The 26,997-nt window shown below is 55.7% G+C and overlaps 1 protein-coding gene across 2 annotated transcripts in view; it reads left to right on the forward strand.

Moving 5' to 3' along the window:
• The first annotated feature begins 3,906 nt into the window (after positions 1-3,906).
• TANGO2 (transport and golgi organization 2 homolog) overlaps positions 3,907-26,997 on the forward strand; it is a 35,814-nt gene continuing 12,723 nt past the window's right edge. The window contains exons 1-3 of one of the 2 annotated variants that reach the window (XM_033097818.1): positions 3,907-3,992; positions 15,967-16,063; positions 23,367-23,455. In XM_033097818.1, coding sequence (XP_032953709.1) covers positions 16,008-16,063; positions 23,367-23,455 — 145 coding nt within the window. In that variant the 5' untranslated portion in view covers positions 3,907-3,992; positions 15,967-16,007. The remainder of the gene's footprint in view (positions 3,993-15,966; positions 16,064-23,366; positions 23,456-26,997) is intronic. The other variant, XM_033097817.1, reaches the window with a different exon arrangement.

Raw genomic sequence — 26,997 nt, forward strand, 5'->3', positions numbered from 1 at the left:
GTTTTCCGCTCCGCCCCATCCGACCGCGAATTTTCCCATTGGTTGGAAGACCAGGTGCGGCCCGGCAACCGGCGCCGATTGGACGGGCGCAGGGAGACGCGGGATTGCCATTGGGCCACCGAGATGTCCGTCCTGGCCGACGACCGACCCCCTCGTAGAGTGGTGGAGGCCGGGCACCTGCCTGGACCGCTGCGGCCCGGCACCTGCCTAGATCTCTGCGGCGGCGGCGGCGGAGGCCGCAGGGTATCCCTCTTTGGGCCGCCTTCCAGGACTTCCCCAGACCGTCCGGCCCCGAGTAGGGGCCGACAGGCCCAGCGCCCCCTCCCCGGACTCGGGCCGCGTTGGTCTCATCACCACCCCTAGTTCGCAGGTATCCTTCACCAGCACCTGCGGTAGGCCAGGCGCTGCGCGCAGCGTTCTCCTGTCCACGTCAAATTGTACTCCTCACACAACCCTGGAGGAAGAGTTCTGCTGCCATTCCATTTTACAGATGGGAAACTTAGGCTCAGAGAAGTTCTCAGTTGCTTTAGTCACCAGGGCTGGAATCCAGTCCATCTGATAACTGGGCCTGGAAGCTCTCCCACCCTCATCGCCCCAGGATTCCCACAGCAAAGGCGGGTGGGTGAGGGCCTATAGTGTTTCTAAGGGCAAGAAGGGACCCCTCAGAAAACCAGGGGTTTTCCGTCCCCATCAGGCCTGAATCTACAGACACACTGGGCTCAGTCCACTTTACAGGGCCCCACAGGACCGCCCTCCCTCATCTCCCTCATGCCATCCCGACAGATCTGGGCCTGGGGAGGAGGAATTTGTGCCTTTAACCCTCCTCCTCCCCTTCGTGGTGTCTCATTTCCTCCATCCTACCAGGGGTCGCAGAAGAACACTGGGTTTTAGCCACCTGGATTGTGTTTAGGGAAGGCTGCATTTCCTTGCCAGGTGAGAGCATCCACCTGGCCCTGCAATGACATAGGGCACATATGTGACCACAAATGGGACCATAACTTTAGGCCAGCTCCACTTCATGGTGTGGGGGGCACCAGTGGGGATGCTGCCCATTGGGGTTTGTTTCAGGGGGATCCTGAAATGGCCCTTTGACCAGTGACCCTGGCTCATTCTTGGTTCTAAGACTTTCCTGCCATGGTTGGACCAGATCTTCAGCTCACCATATTCCCCAAGGCTGCCCAGGGAGTCACACTGCCCATGACAGTGCTAATGGGGGGACCAGATATTCATGTCTTATCCACCCACAACATGAGGTCAGAATGTTCACCCAATAATTTCTTGGTCAGAACAAAGAAAGTAAATGACTTGAGGCTAGAACTCACCACTGGTCTCACCATTAGGTCCCCATGTGCCCTGTCACACATGGCAAATTGATCCCATCAGACTTTCAGAGCTAGGCAGCTGCCACCAATTGACTGGAGTTGGCACTTGAGGTGACAGCCATTTGGCCCCCTGACACAGGGATGTTGCTCAAAGCTCTGGGCGGGCAGAATGAAGTGTCCCTCTCTGGAACACAAAGGTTTCCTTGCACAAGATAACTCATCCCATGGAGCCACACCATCAATGACATTCTGGCCCAGCTGCCCCTGGGCTGGGAATTCTCTTTCTACATTTAGGAGTAGATTTAATTAGCCCAATGTTCAGTGGATCTCTCTGAGGGCATTGATTGTGCCCTGGTCCTTTGGGAGCCCCTCCTCTTACAGTGACCTTGTGGGCCAGCACCACCCCTCCCCCACAGACTTACTGATCATAGCAAGAGAGGCTGGGCAGACCTGCTGAAATTGTGCACCTAAATCATCCCAAGTGAGGACTGCCTCCCTTCCCCCTCATTCCTGGCAGGGTTCCAGAGACCCGTCCGCCCCTGAACTGGATCACCAGCCACATACAGAGGATCAGCGTGTGCAGCGACAGTTCGAAGAGGACTCAGGACCACTGTCTGGCAGTGGGCACACCATGACCCAAGTGGGGGTCAGAAAGTCAGAGGGCAGGAGAGGTGGCCTCGACCACTCCCCACTGCCACAGGGACCGGTAGCCCAGTCTCCTCCCTCTCCATGGCCACTGGCCAGCTCTGTAGGGATATCCCTGGGGCATGCAGGGAGAAAAAGATTTCAGCTGGATGTCAGGAAGAACTTTCCAACAGTTGCAGATGTTCAGACACCAAAAGGGTGGCCACATAATAAGGATGTCTAGGGATGTGTGTAATCAGAGGTGGGTGGCAGTGAGTCCCTTGTAGCCCTGAGACCCCAGGGCTCAGGTGCCCACCTCGACCCATCTAAATGGTCTTGTCTGCTTCCTAGCACCAAATGTCATCCAGATGGGAGTCAGCGGTGACAGTGAACATCAGAGTGCCTGCTCTGGCTCCATCTAGATGGAGGAAGAGTGTGGCTGGGGACTGGACTGGCCCAGGGCCATATGCTGCTCTCTGTGGCAGACTGGGATTTGAACTTCTGTCCAACCCACGCATGACTGCATCCCACTTTGCAGGCAATGGGAAAGCATTGCTAATGAGGGCCAATCTGTGTTCTACTCCTCTGCCCCAGTGGTCTGGGGCAGACCGCACTGCAGCTTCTGCTCCATACCCCAGGGCATTGTCACTCACCTCCAAGCCCATCCTGCTTATCCAACACTACCACCTCTTGGCTGGACTAAATGGTCCAGTGACCAGCCCAGCACAATACTGTTGCCGGATGGTGGAAGGGAAGACTGTGTGTCTTGCTGGATCTGCTGCCTGCTGGCCTTGAGTCCCCAGGTATCTGGAGTGCTCGCTTTCCATCCCTACAAAGGGCTTCTGTTGGGTTCCAGGAGGAACACAGATGAGACGGCGAAAGAGTGGGGTGAAATAGTGAGCTTTCAGGGGCATCATGCAGGTTTCGGTTTGACTCTAGCCTTTGCTGATTAACAGCCAGGCCCTTCTCTTTGTTTTCCACAGGGCATCAGCGCTCTGAGTCAGGATCAGGGAGCCTAGATCTTCAATGCAGGACTGTGGAGCTAATCCAGCCACTGTCATTTGCCACCTTGTCTTTTTTTTTACTTCAAACAAGCGACGTAACTGCTCTGAGTCCTCGTGTCTCCATCTGTAAAGTGGGATCAATGAGAGCTGTGTACTGGAACACTGGGCTTAGAGTGCTTAGCACATTGTTATTTTCCTTAATATAACTCTCATTCTTGTCATAGTTTGCTGAGCGCCCACTTTGTAGCAAGCCCCGGGCCTCTGACTCTACACTTTCCCTGCATTCAGGCCCCAGACAGATGGGGCAGGGAGCCCAGTGCATGCCTTTGTCCTGTTGGGAGGATTCCAGTCAGTGTCCTTTCCAGGCCTCTTGCTCACCTAGTCCGGATCAGTTTGGGCCAGCCTTTCATCCCTGGGGCCTGCACCTGTAGAAGAACAGCTTGGAGGTGGACTCAAAGGCTACGGTGGCTGGATGGGGCTGGAGTGCCTGGTCCAGGGCCTGTCCTGAGCATGGCAGGGATGTCAGGGGGTCAGAGTTGCAGTGGAGAGGATGGCCAGGTCCCAAGGCCCGGATTGGATGGACCAGAGAGGGGCTGGAGGCCGGCGGGGGTTGGGGGGGGGCACCAGGACCCAGCCTGAGGGGCGGGTCCGGAAATGAGCATCCCTGTAGTGCACAAGCCGGGGCCACCAGGTGGGCCGGTGACCGAGTTCAGACAGCGGCCCTGACGGGTCAAGCGGCTGCGACCTCCTGCGGGAGTCCCCGGGTCTGGAAGCCAGGAGGCTGGGAAGGCCGCGGGGGTCACGCGGTGTCCAGACACCAGCGCAGCCAAGAGGTTTGGCGCAGCCTCAGGGGCGGGGCTCTGGGAGGGCGTAGCCCCTGGAGCGACAGCGCACGTAGCCAACTGTGCCTCGGGTTGCAGCGCGCCGCTCTGTCCCTAGCCACGCAGCCGAATGGCTGCGCACAGACTGCGGCAGGGGCGGGGCCTGGGCGGTGGCGGCAGCGCGCGGGCGCGGCACCCGGAAGTCGGCGGCGGCGGAGGCGGTGAGTGCGCGGCTGGCTGCCCGGGCCTGCGGACTCCACTCCCCGCGGAGTCGGCTGGCCCGGGCTCGGGGGCGCGGGGCTCCGTAGGAGCGGGCGGGGAGGGGCGGGGCCGTACCCCCCTCCTGCCTCAGTTTCCCCTTCCCGAGGCGTGAAATGGAAATCAAGCTGCAGGGTCCGGGGAGACCAAACCGCCCAAGGCCAACGAAGGGCTCCACTGGGAGGCGTTTCCAGTGATCCCCGCCGGGTTGGGGTGGGGGGGCCACTGGCAGACCGGGCTGGTCTTGCTGCAGGGAAGCAGAGACTGGCGGGGCTGGGGGAGTTGCGTGGTGGGTGGGTCACGGCGTCGGTCAGCTATGGAGCCCTGAGTCACGCTGCTGCCTCCCTGCGTCCCGCTGCGGGTGCAGCGGGGTGACAGCTGTCTGAGTAGGCAGCAAGTGCTGGGTCATCCCTGTGCCTGGACATAGCTTTCCTGGCTGGGGTGGCTCAGGTAGCCAGACCCTTCCCCCAGCGCATCAGGGGTGGGGCCTGGGCAGAGTTGTACCCAGCCCAAGGCCTGGCCCCTTTGCTGGCCTTTGAGACCCCACCCCCCACCCCAGCACCTTCCATGCTTCCTGGCTTCATTCTGGGGCACAGCTAAGGGGAACCTTTGGACCAGTCCCTGAGCCTCAGGTCTCTTCTCCAGCGGAGATATCACATGTTCAGCACAGGACTGGCCTGTTATCTTGCTCTGGACCTGCTGACCACTGTTTTGTTGCTGCTGTTTGGACTCAGAGTCCTCTTCCTTGACAAAGTCTGACTTGGTGGCAGCTATAAGGGGTGCCTACCTCTGGTAGTGCTTTGGAAGTGCTTTCTCTCACTTGCTTGATGATCCTCAGGACAACCTTTTGGGGCAAGTGTTCGTTGGCCAAACGTTATTCACAGCAAAGAAAACAGACTGAGGGGCAAATGGTGTTCCCCAGGTCACTGAGAACCAGGGCCTCTGCTCCGTCTGGGTCTCTCTCCCACAAGACTTTCTGCATCAGGTGACCTGTCTGGTGGGGTGGGGGAGCTGGAGAGGGTGGCTATGTTGTGTTGGCTGGTGGACACAGCAGAGCCTCTGTCCCCCCACCCTGCATCCCAGGGCTCCCATGGGACAGGGTGGATTGCTCTGGTGCTCCCACCCTCTCAGGCCCCTGACCATTCACCCCAGTCCTGCGGCTGCTTCATGTTACGATGTGTCTGCAAACTGCAGGTCCTTCAGACTAGGCCACTGCGTGCTCCAATGTGTGGTACGACAGCCTTGCCCTGAAAGAAGGGAACAGGCCATCTGCTCTGCCTGGCTACCCAGTCCCTGAACTGTTATTACTCCTTCATGCTTCCATTTGAGAGCTGTCATTTTGATCATGTTTCCCCACGGGTGTAACCGTGTGCCATGTTCTCAGACCTGGTCTCCTCACTAGAGGGGAAGCTCTCTGAAGGCACTGTGGGTGGCGCTGCTGCTGAAGAGGTCTGTGGAAAAACGAGGGGACCCAGACCCCAGAGCCTGTCTGGAGAGAAATGGTCCAGGGCAGGGAGGCTGAGAGGCTTCTACTAGTGGGACCGCGTTGTAACTGACATTCCAGATGTGAGAGGATGAGGCCCATCCTTTGCGAACATGTTGGTTGGCTCATGAGGGCAGTACTGCAGAGTCTGGCAGTTGTTGGTCTGGACCACAGGGTTTGGTGATGGGCTTCATGAAAGCAAGATCACCCCAGCACCATTGAGCTCCCCTTTCAGGTTATCAATGCAACTTTTTTCTTTCTCTCACAACTTCCTTTTTAGATTGCAAAAATAGTATGTGCACACTTAAAAGTAAAAAAGGCTGGCTCCCGTCTCCTGGTGGCAGCTGCCACTTGGGGTGTCTCCGTCGAGGTCTTCAGGACCTTGCTAACTTTAAATGCTTACTTTCCTCCTCTTTTGAGGGGTTAGTGGGGAAGGTGGCCCTTTCCTCCTTTATTAACCATAGAAGCTACAGGAGCCACTGTGAGGTTGGGCTGGCTTGTGAGGAAGTCGAGTGACCCTGCCAGGAGGGGCCAAGGTACAACGGCTGCCTCGTGACTGGAGCTTTCCTTAATGCTCACTGTATCCCTCATTTGTACTGCTCCTTTGAACTGTGAAGGGACAATAACACTTGGTATGAGGCTGAATTAGTGCTCCTAAAACATCTTGGAAGATCTCAGGAAGAGTATCACTATAGAAAATTTGTCATGGTGAAATGCCACGGAACAGTCAAAATGAGAAAACATAGATTGAGGAGTCCTCAGTCACTGACCGGGGAGGAAGGTGGAGCATTGCAGTGGGCTGGCTGCTTCGAATATTTACAGACGTCAGGGCTTTCTCAGCCAACGCCCAGGAATAGCGACACTGTGTTCCCATGTATGTTTATCTCCTCTGCTGGCAGCTGCTGGGAGAACTTCAGGCATCACGTGGAAAGAGCAGCCATGCTTTCCAGCTCCGCCCCTGGGAACTGCCACAGGGTGGGGATGAGGTGCCTGGCCATGCAGCCCTCTCATGTGAAGCCTGAGGTACCCCATCCTCTGCATGGCCCCTCAAGACCAGATGGCTAGCCTTAAAAATATATTCCCAAATGTGTAAAGTGCTTGGCATATCAAAATGGGGCCTTACTCCAGGGCCCAGTTAACCTCTGTCCAGAGCGTTAGCACGTGAAGCCCGGTAGGATACTGATTTGATGTGAACCAGGAGCCTCAATTTCCCGAGTGGCTCTGTCCCCTCTGCTCTGTGTCGTGACAAAAATACTTCCCTAGTCACTGGTGTGAGTCCCTGTCGTTCATTGCTGCATTCTGACGTGGCATCTCTCCTCCACCCAGATGCCCTGTTGGCCTTTTTAGTTGATAAAGGGAAGGGCTCCTGCAAGGGGGCAGGTCCCCCACAGCCCTCTGCCCCGGTGGTCAGGTGTGGACTTGGTCAGGTGTGGCTTTGCTGTCGGCTCATGTGGGTGGCATCGTGCAGCACTCACAACAGCCCGTCAGTGCTTGGTCCTGTTTTGAGGCATTTTGAGCCAGGGCTGAGTCCGTTCTTGTCCAGACTCCCATGAGTAGACTCTTCTTCCAGCCTTTCCTGCTTTACCTCCCCCCACCCAGAGGAATGTCTTGAAGCCAGTGAGGAAGCACAGCTGGGTCTGTCCACTTGCTTCTCATGGGCAGCTTTTGGGGGCAGACAATCCGTTTTTTCCCCTGACATCAAATACGCCAATGTTGTGTAGCTCCTTGGATGGTGCGGTGAGCCTAGCCTCACGATTACCGTCCACATCAGGGTGTGGAAACCATTGCCAGCACCCAGGTGTCTCCCTCATGTCCTTCATTATCCGCAGGACCAGGTCGCTCTACCCTGACTTCTGGCCTTGTGGACAAGTCTTGCTTATTTCTGTCCTCTGTGGAAGCACCAAGCGGGGGTACTCTCGCCCAGATGGGGCCTCCTGCTCTGCTGCTTGCTGCTCCGGTGTGTGGATGCCACTGTGGACACGGAGTAGCTTCCAGTTCTGGACTTACTTGCCCATGTTGCTTTATGGACGGGGTGCCTGCAACAACACCTGGTGTGGCCAGTGGGGGTGGGGCATGGCACACTTGGTCAGAGTTTTAGAAGGTTCTGTGAATAGCTAAGAGGGAGACTTGCCCTCCAGGCACCATAGTATGTGCTGAGGCTTAGAGACCTGGTGACACACGCAGGGCCCTCTGTGACTGGATGTCCGGGTGTGGCGAGGTTGGACAGACTGGACGCCCTGTAGGTGGGGGAAGCATAGGGGTCCATACCTCACACCACCCACCCAGGCAGACCCTGAGCCGATCTGAGAACTAAGCCAAAGTATAACCTCACAAGGAAGTCAAGAGAAAGGTGCTCTTACTTTGGGATAGGGAGGGTGACTGCTGTGTAGGAGAGATGGGAAGATTCGCCGTAAAGTAGTAGTCTTTTGACAGGCACCACCACAGGCCAGGCTGTCAGGCAGATGGGAGAAGACATCTATGGTTCATGGAGCAGACAGGCAGTGCCTGCCCACACCACAGTCGACCGCAGTACAGGTCAGTGCAGCAAAGGCCCGGGATTCAGTTCCCAAAGCGGTGATTCATGGACATGGGTGGCCATAAGACGTGCCAGTACTGGGGGATGCCAGTGAAACTGTGGAAAGAGCATTTCTTGACACTGCAGGAGGGTAAGCGTGGCAGGTCCACCCCAGCGGGGGTGGGAGGAGATGTCCTCTTGCATGGCGGGTAGTACCCTACCCGCCACCGGATGTTTGGAGGGAGCTGGCCACGTTTTCTCGTCTGAGATCCTCAGCCTCTGACTGAGCCATTCTGCCTCCTGGATTGCTGTCCTAGGAAGGTCCTCCGTTGCTTACAGAGCATATATATGGGATGCCACCCCCAGGAAAGCTGGGCAGCAGCGAGCAGGCTGAGGGCACTGTCCCTTGGAGAGGATGGACCTGCATAGCCAGTTAGTGGGAAGACAGGAGCAGCGAGGTCCTGCATGTGTGATAACCCTACAGCACACACCTGTACTTTGCTGAGAAACATCTGGAAGCACATCTTTGTTGACCAGAGATGGGGCTTTTGCTGGTCACATGTAGTTGGAAACTCCAGATGAGAATGTGTGCCTGGGTGACCTGGGAGTGGGAACCACAACCACAGACCCTGCCGGCCCCCAGGAACTGCTGTTTGTGGTAGCAGGAGGTGTGGAGCCTTGAGCTTGGGAACGGAGAGCCAGCAGCGGACAAGAGAAGATGGGGTGGGCTGGGAGACAGGGGAGGGGAGAGGCCCTTGGTGTAAGTGCTGGAGGAGGTGGTGCTGGTAGGCATGGGGTGGGCCGTGGCAATCAGCGCGTGATGCTGTGAGCCCCTGGGCACGGTGAGGTGGGCAGCCAGGTAGGGTCTGGAGACAGGTGGAGACTACCCCCAGTAGTGCTGAGGTCTGCCAGTCCCTCTGCCGGGTCCTTCCCCATCAGGCCTTGCGGTGACAATGAGGCCCCTTAGGCCCCTCTTGCCTCTTCTCTCAGTGGCCTCTGAGAGGTCACTGACCCTCCCTGCGTCTCATCCACCTGTCCCTGTCCACGCCGGGTACTGGGGGCCAGGGAAACAGATCCTCACTGTTGGTCACCAGGACTGGTCCATTGGGGGGGTGCCAGGCCTTGTCCCCAGTGGCCCTCGTTTGAGCCACTGCAGTCGTCACTGCATCCCTTAATGTGTGACCCTGACTTGTCTTTGGCCAGGCCTGTCTACCTAGATTATTTTCTCGTGTTCTTGTTCGATGCCGCGTGGAGTGAGGTTTGAAGCTTGACTCATTGAAGAGCCTGGTCCTTCTGACAGAGGCAGTTTACCGGGTTCTACTTGGCTGTTGGGAACAGCCCTGTGGGTCCTCTGGGAGGCAGGGGAGGAGGAAGGAGGCCCTGGCTGGAGTGGGGATTCAGAGGCAGTGGGTGAGCAGGCAGGATGGAGTGCGCTGGGAGAACTCTCGAAAGCGTTATCAGCAGATGGGCTGTGAGTGCCTGGAAAGCTTCTGTGCTTCGCAGGCAGCACCGTGTACTAAGAATTACTGGTGCCAAGTCCGTGACCCGTTCTTCCTGTTTTGCAGAATTACCAGGTGGTTAAACTAGGGGAAAGCCAGACTTGCTGAGCTATGATCTGGGAAGACTTCCCCTAGCTTTCTGTGAGAGGACAGGAAGCCCTTGGCTTTGGTTTGAAGAGGGCTCTTTCCTTTTGCTTCATACCTCCCAGGGCTATGGTGTGCCCAGGGATTCCAAGTGCATGTGCGAAGCGTAGCCTTCACTGGATCCGCCCCGGCTGCAGGTGGGAGGCCCTAACAGGTGCACACTCAGGCTGGTGGAGGCCACCCCAGAGGACACAGTGCTTCCTTGGCTGTTTCTAGGTGGGCCAAGGTCACAGCAGGCGCCCCAGGCTGTGAGCAGCAGTGAGTGGGCAGGTGTGAGGTGTGGGTGCACCTGTCTCATCTGTGCACATGCAGCCTCGTGCACCTGCCCAGCCTGAATTACAATCCCTGGTCTGGGGACCTTTGTCGTGGTCTCAGTGTGCTCTCGGACACTGTCAGAGAGAAGACGCTTCCAGAGCTGCAGCCTTCCTGTTCTCGGCAGGACTTCATGCTACTCTCTATTCAGTTCCAGAAAAGCCCTGGGTAGTTTATCAAAGCAGAGCTGCCATGTGGCCAAGCTCACAGAGCTCAGTGTTTTATGTGAAATCTTGGTGGTGACAAAGATTGCCTGGTTGTTATGTGCAGCTAGGGGAATCCATGTGACCCGTGGGACGTGGAGTCGAGAGGCAGCCGTGGTGAGGATGCTCCAAGGGCGTGGAAACTGCCGACGCCGGCCTCCTCCTCAGCGGGGCCAGCCCCTGGGTTTCTGTACAGAATGGCCCAGGCCATATGCAGTGCGCATGGAAGGACACACTGCTGAGCGGTGAGCAAGATGGCACCTCTCCATGTCTGGCTGTGCAGCCCTCCGCTGAGACGTGCTGTGCTGGTGTCTCAGGCGCTTGTCAGGATGTTTGGCCACCTCTCAGACTCCACTCCCATCCTGCGTGTGGTCCCTCCCGACTGCTGCCCACTTGTCTTCCTCTCCTTGGCCCAGGCCACGCTCTGGGGTCTTCCATCCCTGTGAGCCAGACCAAGACCTGCCGCAGCCGTGTGCGGGGCCTTTGTAAGCCAGCGCCCCCAGTGGGACCACATGTGGACACAGTGACTTTCCGCCGTGCCTGGATGAGCTGGCTGCTCCCTCACCAGCTTTCCTGGGGCTTCTCACACCCTGGAGAGGGTCGGCCACAGAGAGAACAGTGAGGCCAGGGGGTGCCCTGCAGGAAGCATGCTGGCTTCTCAAGTATTTTCATGATGAAGCTGGGTGGAGCTCCTTGTGGACTTGCCAGGGCAGTGCAGATGTGCAGGTCCAGTTGGGGGCATCCTGGCCTTGTAGGGGGCTGCCTGGGAATAGATGGGGGGTCAGGGAGGCCCACTTGACCCCAGCATCCCACGTGTGCCTGCTCCTTCACCCTGAGTGCAGCCACTAGGCAGCCCTCCAGCGAGTCTCCCGTGTACGCTCAGGCTGAGCTCGTGGTGAGAGGGGTTCACGCCTGGAACATGCCCAGCATGGGAAGGTACTTCCCAGCTGTCCCCAGCGGTCTCTCCCCTGCCCTGTGGCACCCAGGGCCCAGCCTCCTCTGGATTAGTGTGTCACTGCCCAGAGAGCCAAGTTCTGTCGTGGGCCCACCTTTCTGTCCTGCCGTCCCGGTTGCTGGGAGGCCAAGTGAGGGGGAGGGAGGGAAGGCAGAGGACGGGCCTGTGAACTCACTGCCGTCCACAGGCTTGGCTGGTGTGCACATTACCGTCGTGGTCTCTTTGGCCTGTGGGGGCCAGCAGTGCACTGGACACAGGACACAGTGGGGCATGGCTTCCTGCAGTGCTCGGATGCTCACCTTAAGGCCACACTGTGATCACCGAGGCCTGTTGGCAAGGCTCCTGGACAGACCCCCTGGGACCTTCCTGCCTGCCTTTTTCTCTGGCTGTGAGCTCGCTCCGGCTGCCCTGCCCTCAGGGGTGACCCCAGAGCCTGCATAGCCCTGACTTCTCCGGCTTCCAGGGGCAAGAGGACATTCTATCAGGGCCTGGGCCTATGTGCTGGGCCCCAGATGGAGGTGGGGACAGATGAGAAAGCAAGTACCGTACACTTCTGTCCAGGATGCTGCCCTCCCCTGCAGATTTCACCAGCTCAGGTGGCATTCAGGGTAAGCTCCTCCAGACAAGCATGCACGCCACCTGGCGAGGATGGGCCCAGCCTCATGGGCATGGTGGGACCTGTTGCAGCCCCTCCCCCTCTGCTGGTCACGGAGCTATGGGAAGCGGAGAGGAGCATTTTCTCAGAGGCCCTGAGTGACCGGGCCGGCAGAACGCTGTTTGCCACTGTGGGAGGAGTTCTAGCCACCCACTTGCCTGCCTGCCCTGCACCCAGACCTCAGGCTGTGACTGGGCCAACGGAGGCTGTACCCAGATTTGCTCTCGGAGCCTGAAAGTCAGCAGGGGTGAGAGGTCGCCCGATGAGCGGGGCTGTCAGGGAGAACTTTGTCAGGCCCTGGCGGGGGTGTCAGAGTTCTGGTGGGCCTGGGTGGGGACATGCTGGGAGAAGGGCCCTGCACCCCTGGGAACTTCCAGGGGCTTGCTGAGGGAGCATATCAGGTCTGGGCAAAGAGGGATGCTGGGGGTGGGGGTGGGGGGCTGGAGGTGAAGCCAGGAAAGGGCGGGGCTGTCGGGCAGCGGGCCTGTCTTGAGTGGGGGGCGAGGGATTGGAGAGAAAGGCAGTTCCTGATGGTCCCCTCCCCAGGGGCTGGCTTTCCTCTGGTCCTTCCCTCCCAATGACCGCGTCTCCGTCCAGGCCGCAGCCCTGGGCTCTGTGCCCACACCCCTGACAGCAGGTTGCCCCGAGACCCGTCGGTGGCTTTCCTTAGACCACAGAGCCCTCCCCACCGCATCTGGAGAGCTGGTCTGCCCCTTCCCCGGGCCGGCTTGGACAGCGGCGTCCTGTATGTGGACTGGGAGCATCGGTGGCCAGCGCTGTCCCTGGCCAGTGGCCTCACCTGGTGGCCAGGCATGTAGCTCGGGGAGGGACACCGTAGGCCAAAGCAGACGACGATGGCTGCCTCCTCTGACAGTCCAGAGTGGCACATCCATGCTGGGGCAGCCCTCAGAACAGCCCTTCATCCCAGTGGGGATGTGGGCCAGTGGCATTTCGGCAGGTGGGCTGGCCGCCTGGGTGCCAGCCTTGCCGGGGGCATTTGTGCGTCTGAGAGAGACCAGCTCCCCTGTGAGGGGAGGGGGCCTGTGTCTTCTGTGCTGGACTGGGGTCAGGTGGCAGGTGCTAAGAACCCTGTCAGCTGCACCTGGCAGGTGGAACACCTGGGGCCCCAGGAGGCCCAGCTTCCTGTCTCCCTGCACTTTGTTCTGGGTGATTCTACTGACCCGTTGTCAGCTGTGTCTGATCTGTTACGTCCACTCCTGAATTTTAATTCATGGTTACTATAGCTTCCGTTTCTAAAACTTTCTGGTGCTTTGTGTACCTCCTGGTTTATTCTTTATCACTTCCCTTTTCTCTGCAACTATCTCCAAGCTTCCTTTTCTGCAATCAGAGTGTGGTTGGTTTACGAGACGTATAGGGATCTCTTTCTGCTGGTTCTTGTTCACGGTGCTTTGTTTTGTTATGTGGTTCTTTCTGACTGTGTACTGCTCTTTGTCCTGGAAATTATTTGTGAGGCTTCTTGGTGGTCTAGGATGAAGATGAGAACTTTGGTTTGCCAGGTGCTCAGGAGCACTACCAGTGTGGGGGCCCCTCAAACCAAGCCTCGGCGTGAGGGTCCCTGGAAGCCTGGTGTGGCCCTGGCTCCATTCCTGGGACTTCTCAGGGACCCCTGCTCTTCTGAGCTGTTCCTGCAGTCCGTGGTTGGCTGTGGATGTAGCCTCACCTCACCCTGTGAGTTTGTTCTCCAGGCTCCCAGCTTCCCTTGGAGGAAAGATTGCTTCTCGATCATCTCTTGAGGGTGGCCCTGGGCCTTGTCTTCTGTCCTTCTCACTCCTGGGGCCACCAGAGCCCGGTTTATCCAGACGGGTCAATGCCCCAAGGCAGGAACGGCCACTGAACTCTGCTTTCTTTCCTCTCCGAATTCCTGTGTTCTCCAAGATGTTGTCTAAATTCTACATGACCTTGTCAGCTCTCGGCTGCTTTTAAGGTGTTTTCATATTCTCGCAAGTGTTTTGAGTCGTTTTTACCAGGAGGGTTGGCCCCACCAGCCTGCCCACCAGTACTGGGATCGTCAAGCACCCCTGGAGTGATGGCCCCAGTGGGCACACCAGGTAACCCCCGGTGGGAACCCAGCCTCTCCTGTCAGCGTGGGCTGGTGGCAGCAGCCCGTCTCGCATGGCTACACATCCCCTTGCACCGTGCACTTCTGCTAGTCACTATGGCGACACCTCAGCTGCACAACCACAGGCTTTAGTGAGGGCCAAGTGTCATCCCTGCTGGCCATTACCAATGCCCGTGCCTGTGAGGGCTGGGGAGGAATGGGGGCGGAGTCCGGGGGTCTCTCCAGGGCCTGTGGGAGCCATGGCAACAGTAGTGGAGTGAGTCCTTCCCCTCCCACCCTGGCCAGACCAGTGAGCAGAAGTGAGTGGAGTGGCAGGGACACTATGGCATCGTCCATGGGGAGGCCCCAGGAGCTTGGCAGCCTCCGCATGGCTCTGGGCTGGGGGTGTATCTGAGGGGCTTGCTCAGGGCTTTGGCGCCTCCTTGGGCTCTGTGTTCTGTAGCCGCAGCCCCTGCTGCCCACCTGCCCGCCCGTGGTGTGGCGTAGCTTTGACGGCAGGGTCAGTGTGGTGCGAACGTCCCCCAGCGGCGAGTCCTGAGACAGGAACGTTTTCAGAGACCCAAGAACCGGGAGCAATTGCACTGATGTCAGAGGAGAGCGCTCATCGTCACTGTTCACCTGCCCCGTCCCCGTGGCTGGCGATGGCCTCTTCTGGAGCTGTGTGGTGTGGATGGTGGGGCCCCGGGCCTGAGGCCGTGAGCTGGAGCCCTCGTGGCCCACGCCTGCTGCCCACATGCCTGCGGGGACTCTGCTCTGTGCTGAGCAGCAGGGGGTCCCCTCCCCTGTGTGGCCACTCTGAGGCCTCAGGCAGAGGGGCAGGAGTGGCAGAGAAGCCATGGAGGCCTTGTGTTCAGCGAGGATGGGCTAGGGCTGGGAATCCGGCCCTGCTCTTCCCCCGGCAAGGACCTGACTCACAGACCTACGTTACACATGTGCCCCCCGAGTGGAGCCCAGGCCTTGCTCTAGCAGACACCATCCTGGGACAGGCCACTGCATGGACCCTCTCAGATCCCATGGTGCCCCAGGCAGGCAAGGGTGCTTAGAGCTCAGTGGCCTCCCCTCGACACACATGCACACAGACACTTGCCTGAGTGCACATGTGTACATACAAGCACACAGGCAGACGTATCCATGCACTCACACATGCGCACAGACCTCATGGCCTCACATATGTGCACATACAGTGAACACATCTTCCCCCCTTGCTCATCAGGCTCTTTCTTTGAGGGACATCTTGGTACCCCTCAGAACCTACACAGCCTGTGCTTCCTGTTTCCTGGCTGTAGGCCCTGGTTCTGCACTGGAGCAATGTCCCTAGCTTGTCGCACGCGTGCAGGACTCACAGTCACCTTGTCCAGGGTTGGTGGCCTTGGGATCTCATCTCAGTTCTCAACTTGTTTGTGGGAAAAGACCTGCTGGCCCCGGAGGCCCTGGGCGAGGAGCCTGTGTGTGGAGGGAGGAGCTGCACACCGAGTTCTCCCTCAGCAGCACCAGTGTGTGTCCATGTCACTGGCACGGGGACTTTGCCTGTGTCCCTTGCCGACGGAGTGTGCAGGGCCCTCTGGGTCTCCTGGCCACGCCTGGGCTGTTGAGGGTGGAGGGCACGTGCTGAGGACCTGCTGTAGACACTGCTACAGAGTGTTCCCAGGTCGGTTGGACGTTCTGCGGCCGTGAGGGCTGGGTGCTGGAATTGGTGCTGGTGCCAGGCGAAGGAATGGCAGTTTGGGTGGGGGGCATGAAGCAAGCCGAAGAGTCTCCTGGACGGCTGTGGGCCGGCTTGCCCCCCGGTGCCCGAGGGTTTTGCTCTTGCTGTTGTCTCCCCTTCCAGCGCCCACTCACCACCCCATGCGTGTGTCCAGGGCCAATGAAGACACTGCGTGTCAGGGCGGTGCTGACGAGTGTATATGTTTAGGGGGATAGTTGTGTGGTGCTGGCGAGCGTCACGGTCTTGGGCATGTGGTTATGGCATTTCCAGTGAGGGTCTGGCTTCTCAGGGCTGGTTCTAATCTGGATGAGGGAGCATTGCAGGTTCAGGGAAGGTGGTTCTGTTGTCTGCTGTTTACTTACCTCACTTTTTTCCTTTTCCCGCAGACCGTGTGACCCCGTGTGAGCAAAGCCACCCTCCGGGACCCATGTGCATTATCTTCTTTAAGTTTGATCCTCGCCCCGTTTCCAAAAATGCATACAGGTAACCCCCTTGCTCTGTGTCTGCTCACTCTCAGGTGCCCCACAGTCCTCAATGCCCGTGGTGGTGCTGTGAGCAAGAGGGGCATGTGGCTGCTACCTGCAGGCCGAGGGGAGGGTGGCCCGGGACGAGCCGCACAGGCCTGGCCCTGCCCTTTCAGACAGTGATCGCTCAGCACGGGGCACTGGAGGGAATGCCTGTCAGTGGTAAAGGCCCTGAGGCGATGTACAAAGATAGTCAGAGTCAGCCTCTAAAGATGGCTGTGTGAGCAGGACAGGGGAGGGAAGTGGGTCCGGGCAAGGGCACAGCCCGATGGGCTCTGATGGGGGCTCAGGGGGGCAGCAGAATTGAGGTGACAGTGAGCGAGAGCCCCACTTGGGCTGGCTGGTTCATGTTGCCAGAGAGAAGTCTGGGTGGTTTTGTAAAGGTGCGAGGTGGTGGGGGCAGCGGGGTATCAGGCGAAGGAAGTGGGAGACTAAGGACTGACCCCCTTCTCCTCATGACCCTGGGATATGGACGACACCCCTCCATTCCCCAGAGCACCCCGGGGGGAACATATCAGCGTGTATCCACACAGAGAATGAGGCTGAGATGTAACCCACAACCAAAAATGATACTTGAAACTGCTTACTAGTGCAGTTGCCTGGGAAAAGTTCATCCTTTTAAAATCTGTACCAGAAATGATTGGAACTATTTCGACCAGCTCTTTGGGTTTGAGTCACCGTGCAAAATCACAGACAGCACGCTGCCTAACTAATGTAGGTTGTTCCCATCTCTTAGCTATTGTGAATACTGCTGCTAGGAATATTAGTGTACAAATACCTGCTGTCTGTTTGAGTGGCTGAATTAACTCATGCCAGGCCAGAAAGTGGAGGGTGCGGAGTGTCCACTGTTCCCTTCCCTCAGAGGGCGCAGCAGGGCCAGGCCAGGCTCTGGCAGCTGACCCTGTCCGGCCCCCGATACGGTGAGCTGTTTGAGTCAGGGTGCAGCCATTGGACAGGACCCAGGCACAGTGATTTCGAGCGGGGAAAGTGTAATATACAGAATGACTAACTAATGGGGTTGGGGTGCCCAGGGCAGAGCACCATCCCTCAGCCCTGGGCTGAGATCCAGACCTTGCTGGGAAGACGCAGCTGTGGCATCCTGGATGACCAGGAAGTCACTGGGGTGCTGCACTGGCAGAACTTGCTGGAAATCTGCCCTCAAGGGTGCTGGCAGCTGTTGCAGAGAGGGTGCTGGGGGAAAGTGCTTGGCACTAGGCACTGCTTACTACAGTGGGCTGGGGAAGCCTCCTGAGAAAGCACACAGGAGCCAGGAAAAGAGGCCTCTCCTCTAGTGTGTCTCCAGTGCCCTCGAATGACAAAACTTCACATGGTACCAGCTGCAGAGTTCCGCTTCCTTATCACAGAGCAGGCAATGGAGTGTGAATCTGGGGCGGAGAGGTAATAAATGGGTAACTGGCATGGTCCGCCCCCTTGGCCACTGAGCTTTCGTATCACTTGTCTACGCGCATTTGAACTCCCGCGTTCCAACAAAACAACTCCCTTCCCGCCCAACAAGTGAAGAATTTCTCAGATGAGGCTATGCAGCCTGACAGTCACGAGATCCATTGCTGCCTGTCCTCATTACTCCCAGAGTCAGCCACAGCCCCACTTGACAGGCTCTTCCCTGAGGTGATCTACAACCTCCTGCAAGTAAAATAAAATAGGGAAGAAGGAGAGAGGAGGGTGAGCACGGACGGGTCTCTCTTGCTTTCGCTTAGAACCTGTGCGTCGCTGCCAGGACCTGTCCTCCTAACAGCGAACTCCTTGTAGGCTGTGACTCAAGACAGCCTTAGTGTTTCTCTCAAGTGTTTTCCGAAGCTCTAAGCCAAAGACCAAATATGCCGCCTCCGGGTGACTGACTGAATATGCTCAGTGTTTTCCCAACCACGTAGGAGGGCCAGAGAGGCTTCTGGGGGCTGCTTCTGTTCTAGCGGGTGTCCGGACAATGAGAACGGGCAGGCTGCAGGCTCTCCATGTACGCACTTCTGTTCGTGTGTGATGCGAGAACAGGACGGGGGAGCAGGGTGGGGCTGCCATGGGAGGGACACCACAGCTTGCCCAGGGAGGAGAGGCCTGGTGAGCTGAGCCCGGGCTTGTTAGAGACTGAGGAGGGCCTCCCAGTGCCTGCAGAGGAATGGGGAGCAGCGAAGGGGATGCAGGCCCGGCACCAGGGCCACTGGCATGGCTGTCCAGTGCTGCCAGGAGCTGTCTGGACCAGCAGGGCCTGCCCCAGCGCTCCTTATTGGGCTCCTTCCTACCTCAGCCATTGCTGTCCTGGCCTAGGATGCAGCAGCCTCTGCCCCCTGCCGTGGCTTCCACTACTGCTATGACATCATCTGCCCCCCACGTAGCAGAAGTCAGGGATGGGAGTGTGTGGGGGTGTGTGTTAAAGTATATGTAACATAAAAGTTTGCCATTCTAATCATTTGTGAATGTCTAGTTCCATAGCATCCTCACATTGTCTTGCAACCATCACCACTGTCCCTCTCCACAACTCTTTTTATCTTCCCAAACCGAAACTGTCCCCATTAAATAATAAGGCCCATTCCCTCTCCCCCTGGCCCTTAGCAAGCACCATTCTCCTTTCTGTTTCTACGACTTTGACTATGGGTACCTCATATAAGTGGAATCATACAATATTTATCCTTTCGTGACTGGCTTATTAGACTTAGCCTGACGTCTTCAAGGTTCATCCATATCATACAGTATATGTCAGAATTTCATTCCCTTTTAAGGTAAGTCATATTGCATTGTATGGATAGACCACATTTGTTTATCCATTCATCCATTAGTAGACACTTGGGCTGTTTCCACCTCTTAGCTGTTTGGAGTAATGCTTCTGTGAATATTAGTGTACAAGTACCTGTTCGAGTCCTGCTTCTAGTTCTTTTGGGTGTATCCCCAGAAGTGGGATTGCTGGATGATATGGCAATTCTATGTTTGACTTTTTGAGGAAATACCAAGTTGATTTCTTCAAGTGTCTTTTGATGGCCCTGTCATAGGCTCCCCTTGCCATGTCAGCGCATGTCCCCTGTTGGGTGGCAGAGAGTGTCCTCACCGTGTGTCATTATGTCATCATTGTGCATTGTCCAGATCAGGTCCTCTCCTCCCAGCCAGGTGGTCCCGGTGCCAGGGCCACCGTCCACGTGGACCCTGCTGCCCACAAAGCTGGCAGACGTGGCTGCGACCGGTGAGGAGGCCCCTGTGGCTCTGTGTGCTCCCTCCAGCACCCTCAGTATCAAGTCTGCCTCTTGCCCTCAGGGTAACGATAGCCCCTGTTCTTATTCGTATTCGTGGGTTAAGCTCATCCCTGCAGTCAGTGTTGCTCCAGGTCAGATGATTGCAAAGAGGACCTTTACAGTTGGACCTGTGGCCATCATTACTGTATATATAAATGTGATTCAAACATATCACCTCGGCCTGCACAAGAGATGAAACATCTTCATTTTTGATGCTGTGGGCAGTGTTGCTTGTGGCTCTGCCTTTTACCGATGCTGATCTCATGGGAATGTTTTCTAGCTTCCCAGTAGTTCGTTCCTTGGAAGGGGCTCTGCCCAGGATGGCCCGTGATGTGCAGGGTTACCCGTCCTGCTGCTTTGCTGGCCTGAAGCATGGTTCCTGAAGCATCTCTTCCTCTCTCTGGCTGTGTTCGAGCATCCTGTCGTCTCTTTCCCACAGGAGAAAGCCTGGGTCACTCAGAGTGTGCATCCTGTGGTCTGTTCATGCCCAGACTTAGCAGTCCACTGTCTGAGTCGCCCGTCGTGGGGGTGGAGGGGAGGGCAGCCAGCTCAGTGCCTGCCCAGGGAGTGAATGTGAGCATGGCCCCTGCAGAGAAACTCCAAGCCTAGTGCTGGGCCGAGTTGTCTCAGACCCCGAGGTCTGCACCCCCCATCTCTCTTGTTGCCACCCTGATGCTCTCCCTATTGGGAGTGTGCATCCCTCCAGAGGTGGCAGCCCCCATGTCACATGTCACTGCTGCCTCCCCCCAGCGCTCTTGGGCCTCCCTGTGTGTCTTCTGGCTGCTGGGCTGGCCCTCGTGCAGGTGAGGTGTGCCTTCTAGGTTGCATGCTGCCTACCCACATATGGGCTCCTCGAGTGTCATTCCCTTCTGGGGTCACCGTGGACACAGTTCGTCATGGCTCCTGCCCAGCGGTGTGATCTCCTAGGTTGTTCTAGCCTCTGCCTTCCACGCCCATTGTCGCCTGACACTTGGAGCCTCCAGTGTGGTAACTGCCTTGGTGGCGGTTACCCAGTGTGAATCCAGTCTGGGTGCCTGTCGGTCTTGCTTCTGTTTTTAATTCTAGTATGACTAACTGGGGTGCTCTGGCAAAGAGCCTAGTAGGTAGACTTACATTAGTGGCCTGTGAGATGCTGATTTCGAAGTTTTCCATGCTGGCTGCAGCTTTGCTCTGGGATTCCAGTGACCTTGCCATGCTCTGTAGAGGCATCTGTGTTCTGATGGGATTCCATTGATGTTGTTTCCCTGATTGCAAAGGGATATGTGCTCTTTGAAGAAAAAGTCATACCTCACCAGATGTACAAAGTGAACTGTGAGCTGGCAGACCCACCCTCCCTAGACTGCACAGACCCACCCTCAGCAGTGGGTGAGGAGTGCCTGTTGGTCCTGAATAATTAATTAGTGGTTTCAATTATTAGAACAAAACAAAGCCCTGGGGGACCCACTGTCCTCAGAGCCCCAACTGTTGTGGTGACCAAGTTCCCTGCCTCTGGCCACAGCAGCACAGATGGCCCTGTATCGGCATTGCGGTCCCAGAAGTGGTGCCTGAGGGAATACTTCTCTTGCTTGGAGCCTCGAGGTGGGTGCTCATCACGCCTGCATGTCTCTGAATTACAATTTAAGGCAATCCCCGCAAACCACAAATTTCAGCTAGTGACTCCTTTGACAAAAATAACCCAGAAATTAACGCTCCTGGTTATTAACAAGCACATGTAACTGCTCCTTGTTTGAAAAATAGGCAGTTGAAAATCGTAGGACAGAAGGTTCTGCTCAATCAGCTTTTTTTTTCTTTCCCTAATTTTTCCTTCTCTGGAGCCTTGCATAAGGATCAGCCGGAGCTGACAGCACCAGCCTCGTTTTGGGTTCTTGATCATGACCACATGAAACGACCCCCACCCATGGGGGTCGGTGGGGGGCCTGGCCCTTGCTGCATTCCCACTACAGCTGCGGAGACTTCCCCCCACATGGGGACGTGGCACTCTCCCTTCTCCTGACTGCCGTCCAGGCCATGCTGGATTGGCCACCTTCCACCAGGATGGCCCACTCAGGCAGCCTGTAGGAGCAGGGCCAGCCAGGACAGATCCGGGGCTGGGTCCCAGAAGGGACAGAGTAGGTGTGGCGGGAGGCAAGGGTCAGGGCCCAGCTGGCCTCTCCCTCAGGTCATCCATCTCCACCCAAGGCTGGGGTCCTGGTTGGAGCTTGGCAGCTGAAGCTGCAGAGGATCATTCTGTGAATGGCTGGGGCTTTTATCAGGAACGGGGACATTTCCCTCTTGGGTGCATGTCCCTGAGGCCTGGCACAGCCCTTGGAGCCAGCTGTGCAGAGGGGATAGAGAGTGGCTGTTGGCCAGATGGGCATCTCAAAAGTGGTGAGGCTTCCAGGGCAGACCCGAGGGTTCCATGGCCATGCACAGTGCCTGGCTGTGCTGGCACTGGTGGCCGGGGCTACATAGAGAGGTGCAGAGTGGGGGCGGGGGTCACATGCCGCGTGCATGAGGTGCAAACACTTCCACGGCCCAGCACTGGTTTGTTTCATTTTCAATTTTATGAACATCTTTATTAATTCACATTGTACCCTGAACAAATGTTCATAAAACCAATAAGACAATACAAAAATTATTTTTGAAGGTTTTTTTAGGTCCTGACCACTGACTAGATTAATGTGGTTTCACACCCAGAGTTACCACAGGCTGCCAAGACCTGGTCCCTGACCCATTGTCTTCTGTTCACCTGTGCACCTGCTTGTGGTGCTCAGAGGGTCCTCCAGTGATCACTTGTTAGTCTCAGAGGTGTCCCTCTCAGTCACCATCTATATTCTCCCCCTTTTGTCCGCCTTCCCCCCCACTCCAGTTCAAGCCGTCGTTTCTCAGTCTAGTTGTGTAGGACACAGCTCCCTGGCCCATGCTGGTGTTATGAGCCTTGCGCTCCCCTGGCTGAGGCAGCCGGTCGCCAGCTGTCTGTTGGCCGCTCACAGCAGCTCGTGGACTACCGGCCACTCACGCTGGCCACTGGCTGCTCACGGGGTGCATGATAGCCCACGGCAGCACTCAGCAGCCCATGGCAGCACACAGCAATCTACGGCAGCCCACGGCAGTTCACGCTGGCCACCGGCCACTCACAGGGGTGCATAGTAGCTGGTGGCAGCTCACGGCAGCTCATGCCAACCTTTGGCTGCTCACGGCAGCCCAGCTCCAGGAAGAGCCGTTGTTCACAATCTTAGCTGTAGAGGGCGCAGCTCACTGGCCCATGTGGGAATCGAACTGGCGACCTCGTTTAGGAGCACGGCGCTCCAACCACCGGGCCAGAACACCATCTATATTCTTATTTAAACCGCAAAGCCAACTGGAAACATCGATTTCTTACCTCTAAGCTAGGGCTCTGAAAACTGTGACATGTTTTCTAATTGCCAAAGAAACACTTGTTTGATTCATAATGAAAAAAACTAGTGAAACACAGAGAGGGTCTCACCCATTCCCTCCACCAAACACCCCAAGCTCAGGACAGCTGCCCTTGGAGACCCTGTGTGCTGCTGGGGTCCCACGCAACCCCAAGCTGCTCTTGTGGGTGTACTTAACACTTCCGGGACACTGGCTGGTGTATCCTCAGGGGAAGGGACAGATGGACAGAAGGAGTGGTACCTCCCTGCTTCCTGGCTGTCTGGGACTTGCTTGGTGCCAGCCGCTCAGGGCTCTCACCTGCCCGGCTCCTGGTCTCACTCACAGTTTGTTGCCGTGGGCAGTGGGTGTGTAGGGACCTCGTCCCCTGGCCCTGAACAGTGTGCACACACATCTTTGCCTATCTCCTTCTTATTTCCTCTGGAGGGCCCTGGGGTACAGTCCTGGCCACAGGCTCCCCAGGAAACCATCCGCCTGGAGCTGCCACAGACCTTTGTCCCATGCACGTTCCTGTTCTCTTTGGAACTTGCCCATGTTGTTACTGAGGCAAATTTTCTTTGTTAAGTAGAGAGGAAAAAAACATGGCTTTTTTGTTTCACCCAAGAGTTGCAGTCATGCTTTCTCCTTCAGGCTCATCCTGGCAGCCAACAGAGATGAATTCTACCACAGACCATCCAAGTTAGCAGACTTCTGGGGGAACAACAATGAGATCCTCAGCGGTAAGTCTTCCCTTGGTGTGAGTGGCCATGGCGTGTGAGCCCCACGCCAGGAAGTGTGAGCCCCAGCTGGTTCTAACTCTTATGGATGCTGCTTCCCTGTGTAAATTCAGAATGAATAAGAGGACACTGATGAGTCTCGTGGGGCGGGCTGCAAAGTCACAATCCGGGCCCAGCGTTGGGTTGACCGTCCCTAACACTGTCCACCCAGCACCATCCACGTGGCTTCATGTGCCGTGGATCCCCTGAAGAAGTAGCAGCAAGGATTTTAGGATCCATCCTTTCCCTGTGGCACACGGTTGGGTTGGTGTGAGGTGAAGTCCATGCTTGATCACTCTGCAGCACCAGAGTTGTAGGTGTGTGTATACGTGTGCTTATGTCTGCACACATTTCTGTTTACGCACAAGCGCCCCTTGCTCCAGGGAGAGCTGATTTGAATTTGGGGAGCAGAGGTTTGGTTGGGGCATCTTCAGGTGGAAACTTCACGAGGAGTTCCCATGGTGGCAGAAGTGGAGGTGACAGCCGGGCCCCCTGCCCAGCAGTTCCTGCCCACAGGATGGGCCGGGGTCTACTTGGAGGGCATGTAGACAGGTATTGCTTAGGTCAGGAGTCCCTCTGCCTGTGAGCCAGGTACCAGGCACACACAGGGAGCCTGGCAGAGCTGATGGGGTGCCCAGTGTGCTGGGCATGTGGCCATGTGGGTCCAGGGAGGCTGTGTGCCATGTTCTGCCTGCAGGGTCTCAAAGCTTCCACGGAAGGCGTCTGATGTAGACTGTGGTTGGGCAGTATTGTGAGGAAAACACTGCTGAAACTGGATCGTCCTGGTACTCTGTGGGAGGGCAGGGGGAGGGGGACCAGGGCAGGGCACCATCCTGGGAGGCAGTGGGGAAAGCTGCTGAGAGGCTGTGAGTGGGGACCTCAGGATGGCTGAGTGCAAGAGGGAGAAGAGGCCGGGTCTCTTGCTGTGTCTTGGCTTTATCAGAAACTACACAGGAGACCTTGGAAATGTCTAGACTTGCAGACAGGAGCATAAAGTGAGGCTGGCAAGGAGGCCCTTGCTTTGTAACTCTAGGCACAGCAGTACAGTAACCCTGGGGGGGGGTTGTGTGTGTGTGTGTGTGTGTGTGTGTGTGTGTGTGTGTGTGTATTGATGGGGGAGGCTTGTCGGGATGCATGGGATGAGGGGTGAGAGGCTGGTACCCTGGGGAATTTGAGCAGGAGGCACCTCTCGAGGATTTTTGTAGATGAAGACACGGAGGCTCAGATGAAGGGTTAGCCTGCCTGGACCCCTGGCCATCCTGGTCACTTCGACTCCATTCTACCCTGCTCCCCGGACCTGCACCCTGCCCGTGAATCAGCACCAATCCAGCTGGGGAGTTCCAGCCACTCGGAACTGTTCACCCTTTGTAGTGATTTGGAGGAGGCCCTTGGCATGCTGATACAGGTGTCCGCCTAGTGGGAGGGGGTCACCACAGTGCCGAGTGGGCCCAGCAGCCAGGGTTCCTGGCTTAGGGCCAGAGACATCAAGGTCCACGTCCTGCCTCTGTCTGGCATCGGCAGATTGTGTGCAGAGTTGTAGGTGAGTGTTTCTCCAAGCGTGATCCTTGAGCCAGTAGCATCTGCATTACTTGGGAACTCGTTAGAAATTAGGACAAACTTGGATATTATTTCTTCAAATATTTTTTTCTGTCTCCTGCTCTCTCTTCTCAATCTCTTTTACTCTTTCTGCCTCCAAACACATATTAGTTTACCTGAGGTTGTCCCACATTCTAATGATGCTCGATTCATTAAAAAAAAAAAACACAAAAAAACCCCTTCTTTTGTCTCTGCTTTATTTAGGTATTTAGGTGGTTTATTTTGCCATATCCTCAAATTTACTAACCTTTCTTCTACAGTATCTAATCTGCCTTCAATCCCATCCTGTATATCTTTCATCTGACACTTTGTAGTTTTTAATCTCTAGAAATTCAATTTTTATGTCTTACTTGTCTCTACTTAACTTTTTTAGCATACAGAATACTGTTTTAATGACTGTTTGCGTGTTCTTATCTGCAAATTCTGACATCTGTGTCAGTTCCAGATCAGTTTTAATGGATTGATTGAACTCCTCTTAGAGGGTAGGGATGTTTTCTTGCTTCTTTGAATGCCTGGTAAGTTTTGATGGGATGCCAGACATTTGTGGATTTTATCTTGTTGGGGGCTAAATATTTTTGTAACCTATAAATATTCTTGAGCTTTGTTCTGGGACACAGGTAAGTTACTCTGAAACAGTTTCGGGTCTCGCTTTTTAGATTTGTTAGGTGCTAGGTCTGAAGCAGTGCCCAGAACAAAGCTGATTAGTCCCTATACTGAAGCAAGATCCTTCTTTCTGTTCTTCCCAGTATCCCCTGAATCTTGGGGTTTTCCAGGCTGGCTTCTGGGAACAGGCACTGTTCCCGGCCCTGTGTGAGCACCGTCCCCTCTGATCCTCCTGGATGGTTCTTTCCCGGCCTTGGGTAGTTTCCTCACACACATGCACTGAGCAGATGTCCATGGTTCTCTGTGTGCTGTCTTCTCTCTGGTCTTTTGTCCCAAGACTCTGGCTGCCTTGGTCTCCCCAGACTCTCAGCCCCTTTTCTCAGCCAGGGAGCCTGCTGAACTCTGCTGGGCCCCTTCCCTGTGCTGTGTCCCAGAGACTGTCCAATTGTGGGACTCAACCCATTCCTTTCCTGTCTCTCAGATATTGTTACCTTTGTTTTCTGATGTTCAGGGTCTTGAAACCCATTGTTTCATGTCATTTGTTTAGTTTTTTGGTTGTTTTATATATGAGGGTAAATTTGGTCCTTGTTGATTGGCTGGATTGTAGAAGTTTCATTCACTTTTTAATTGTTGATTTGTAGTAGTTCTTTGTGTGTTCTGGATATGAGTCCTTTGTTGGACAAATGTATTGCCTACTCATTTTTTTTTTCCTATTCATTTTCTTAATGATATGTTTTGGTGAGCACAATATTTTATTTAAATGAAGTGCAGTTTGTCTACTCTTTCCTTTTATGGTTTGTTCTATTTGTCTTTGCCTACCCTTAGGTCATAAAGATATTTTCCTCTGTTTGCTTCTAGAAGCCTTCTGATTTTGGGTTTTATGGTTAGATCTATGATTTATTTCACATTAATTTTTGTACATGGTGTGAGATAGTGGTTGAAAAACATACCTTCCCATTTCTCCAGTTGTTCCAGCATCATTTACTGAATACTCTTTTGCCTATTGCATTACTATGACAACTTGGTTGAAAATCAGTTGAACACATACATGTGGGCATGGGTCTATTATGTACTCTCTTGTGTTTCATTGATCTGTGTGTCTGTCTTGATGCCAGTGCCACACTGTTCGATTACTGCAGCTTTTTACCAAGTCTTGAAATCAAGCAGTGTAAATCCTCCAGCTTTGTAATTTTTCGGGACTGCTTTGGCCATCCTTGGTCCTTTGTATATACATATACATTTTAGAGTCAGCTTGTTAATTTCTATAAAACAAAAAGCCTGCTGGGATTTTAGTTGGGATTGTGTTG

The sequence above is a fragment of the Rhinolophus ferrumequinum genome, chromosome 25 (assembly GCF_004115265.2).
Source record: "Rhinolophus ferrumequinum isolate MPI-CBG mRhiFer1 chromosome 25, mRhiFer1_v1.p, whole genome shotgun sequence".
NCBI classification, from domain to species: domain Eukaryota; kingdom Metazoa; phylum Chordata; class Mammalia; order Chiroptera; family Rhinolophidae; genus Rhinolophus; species Rhinolophus ferrumequinum.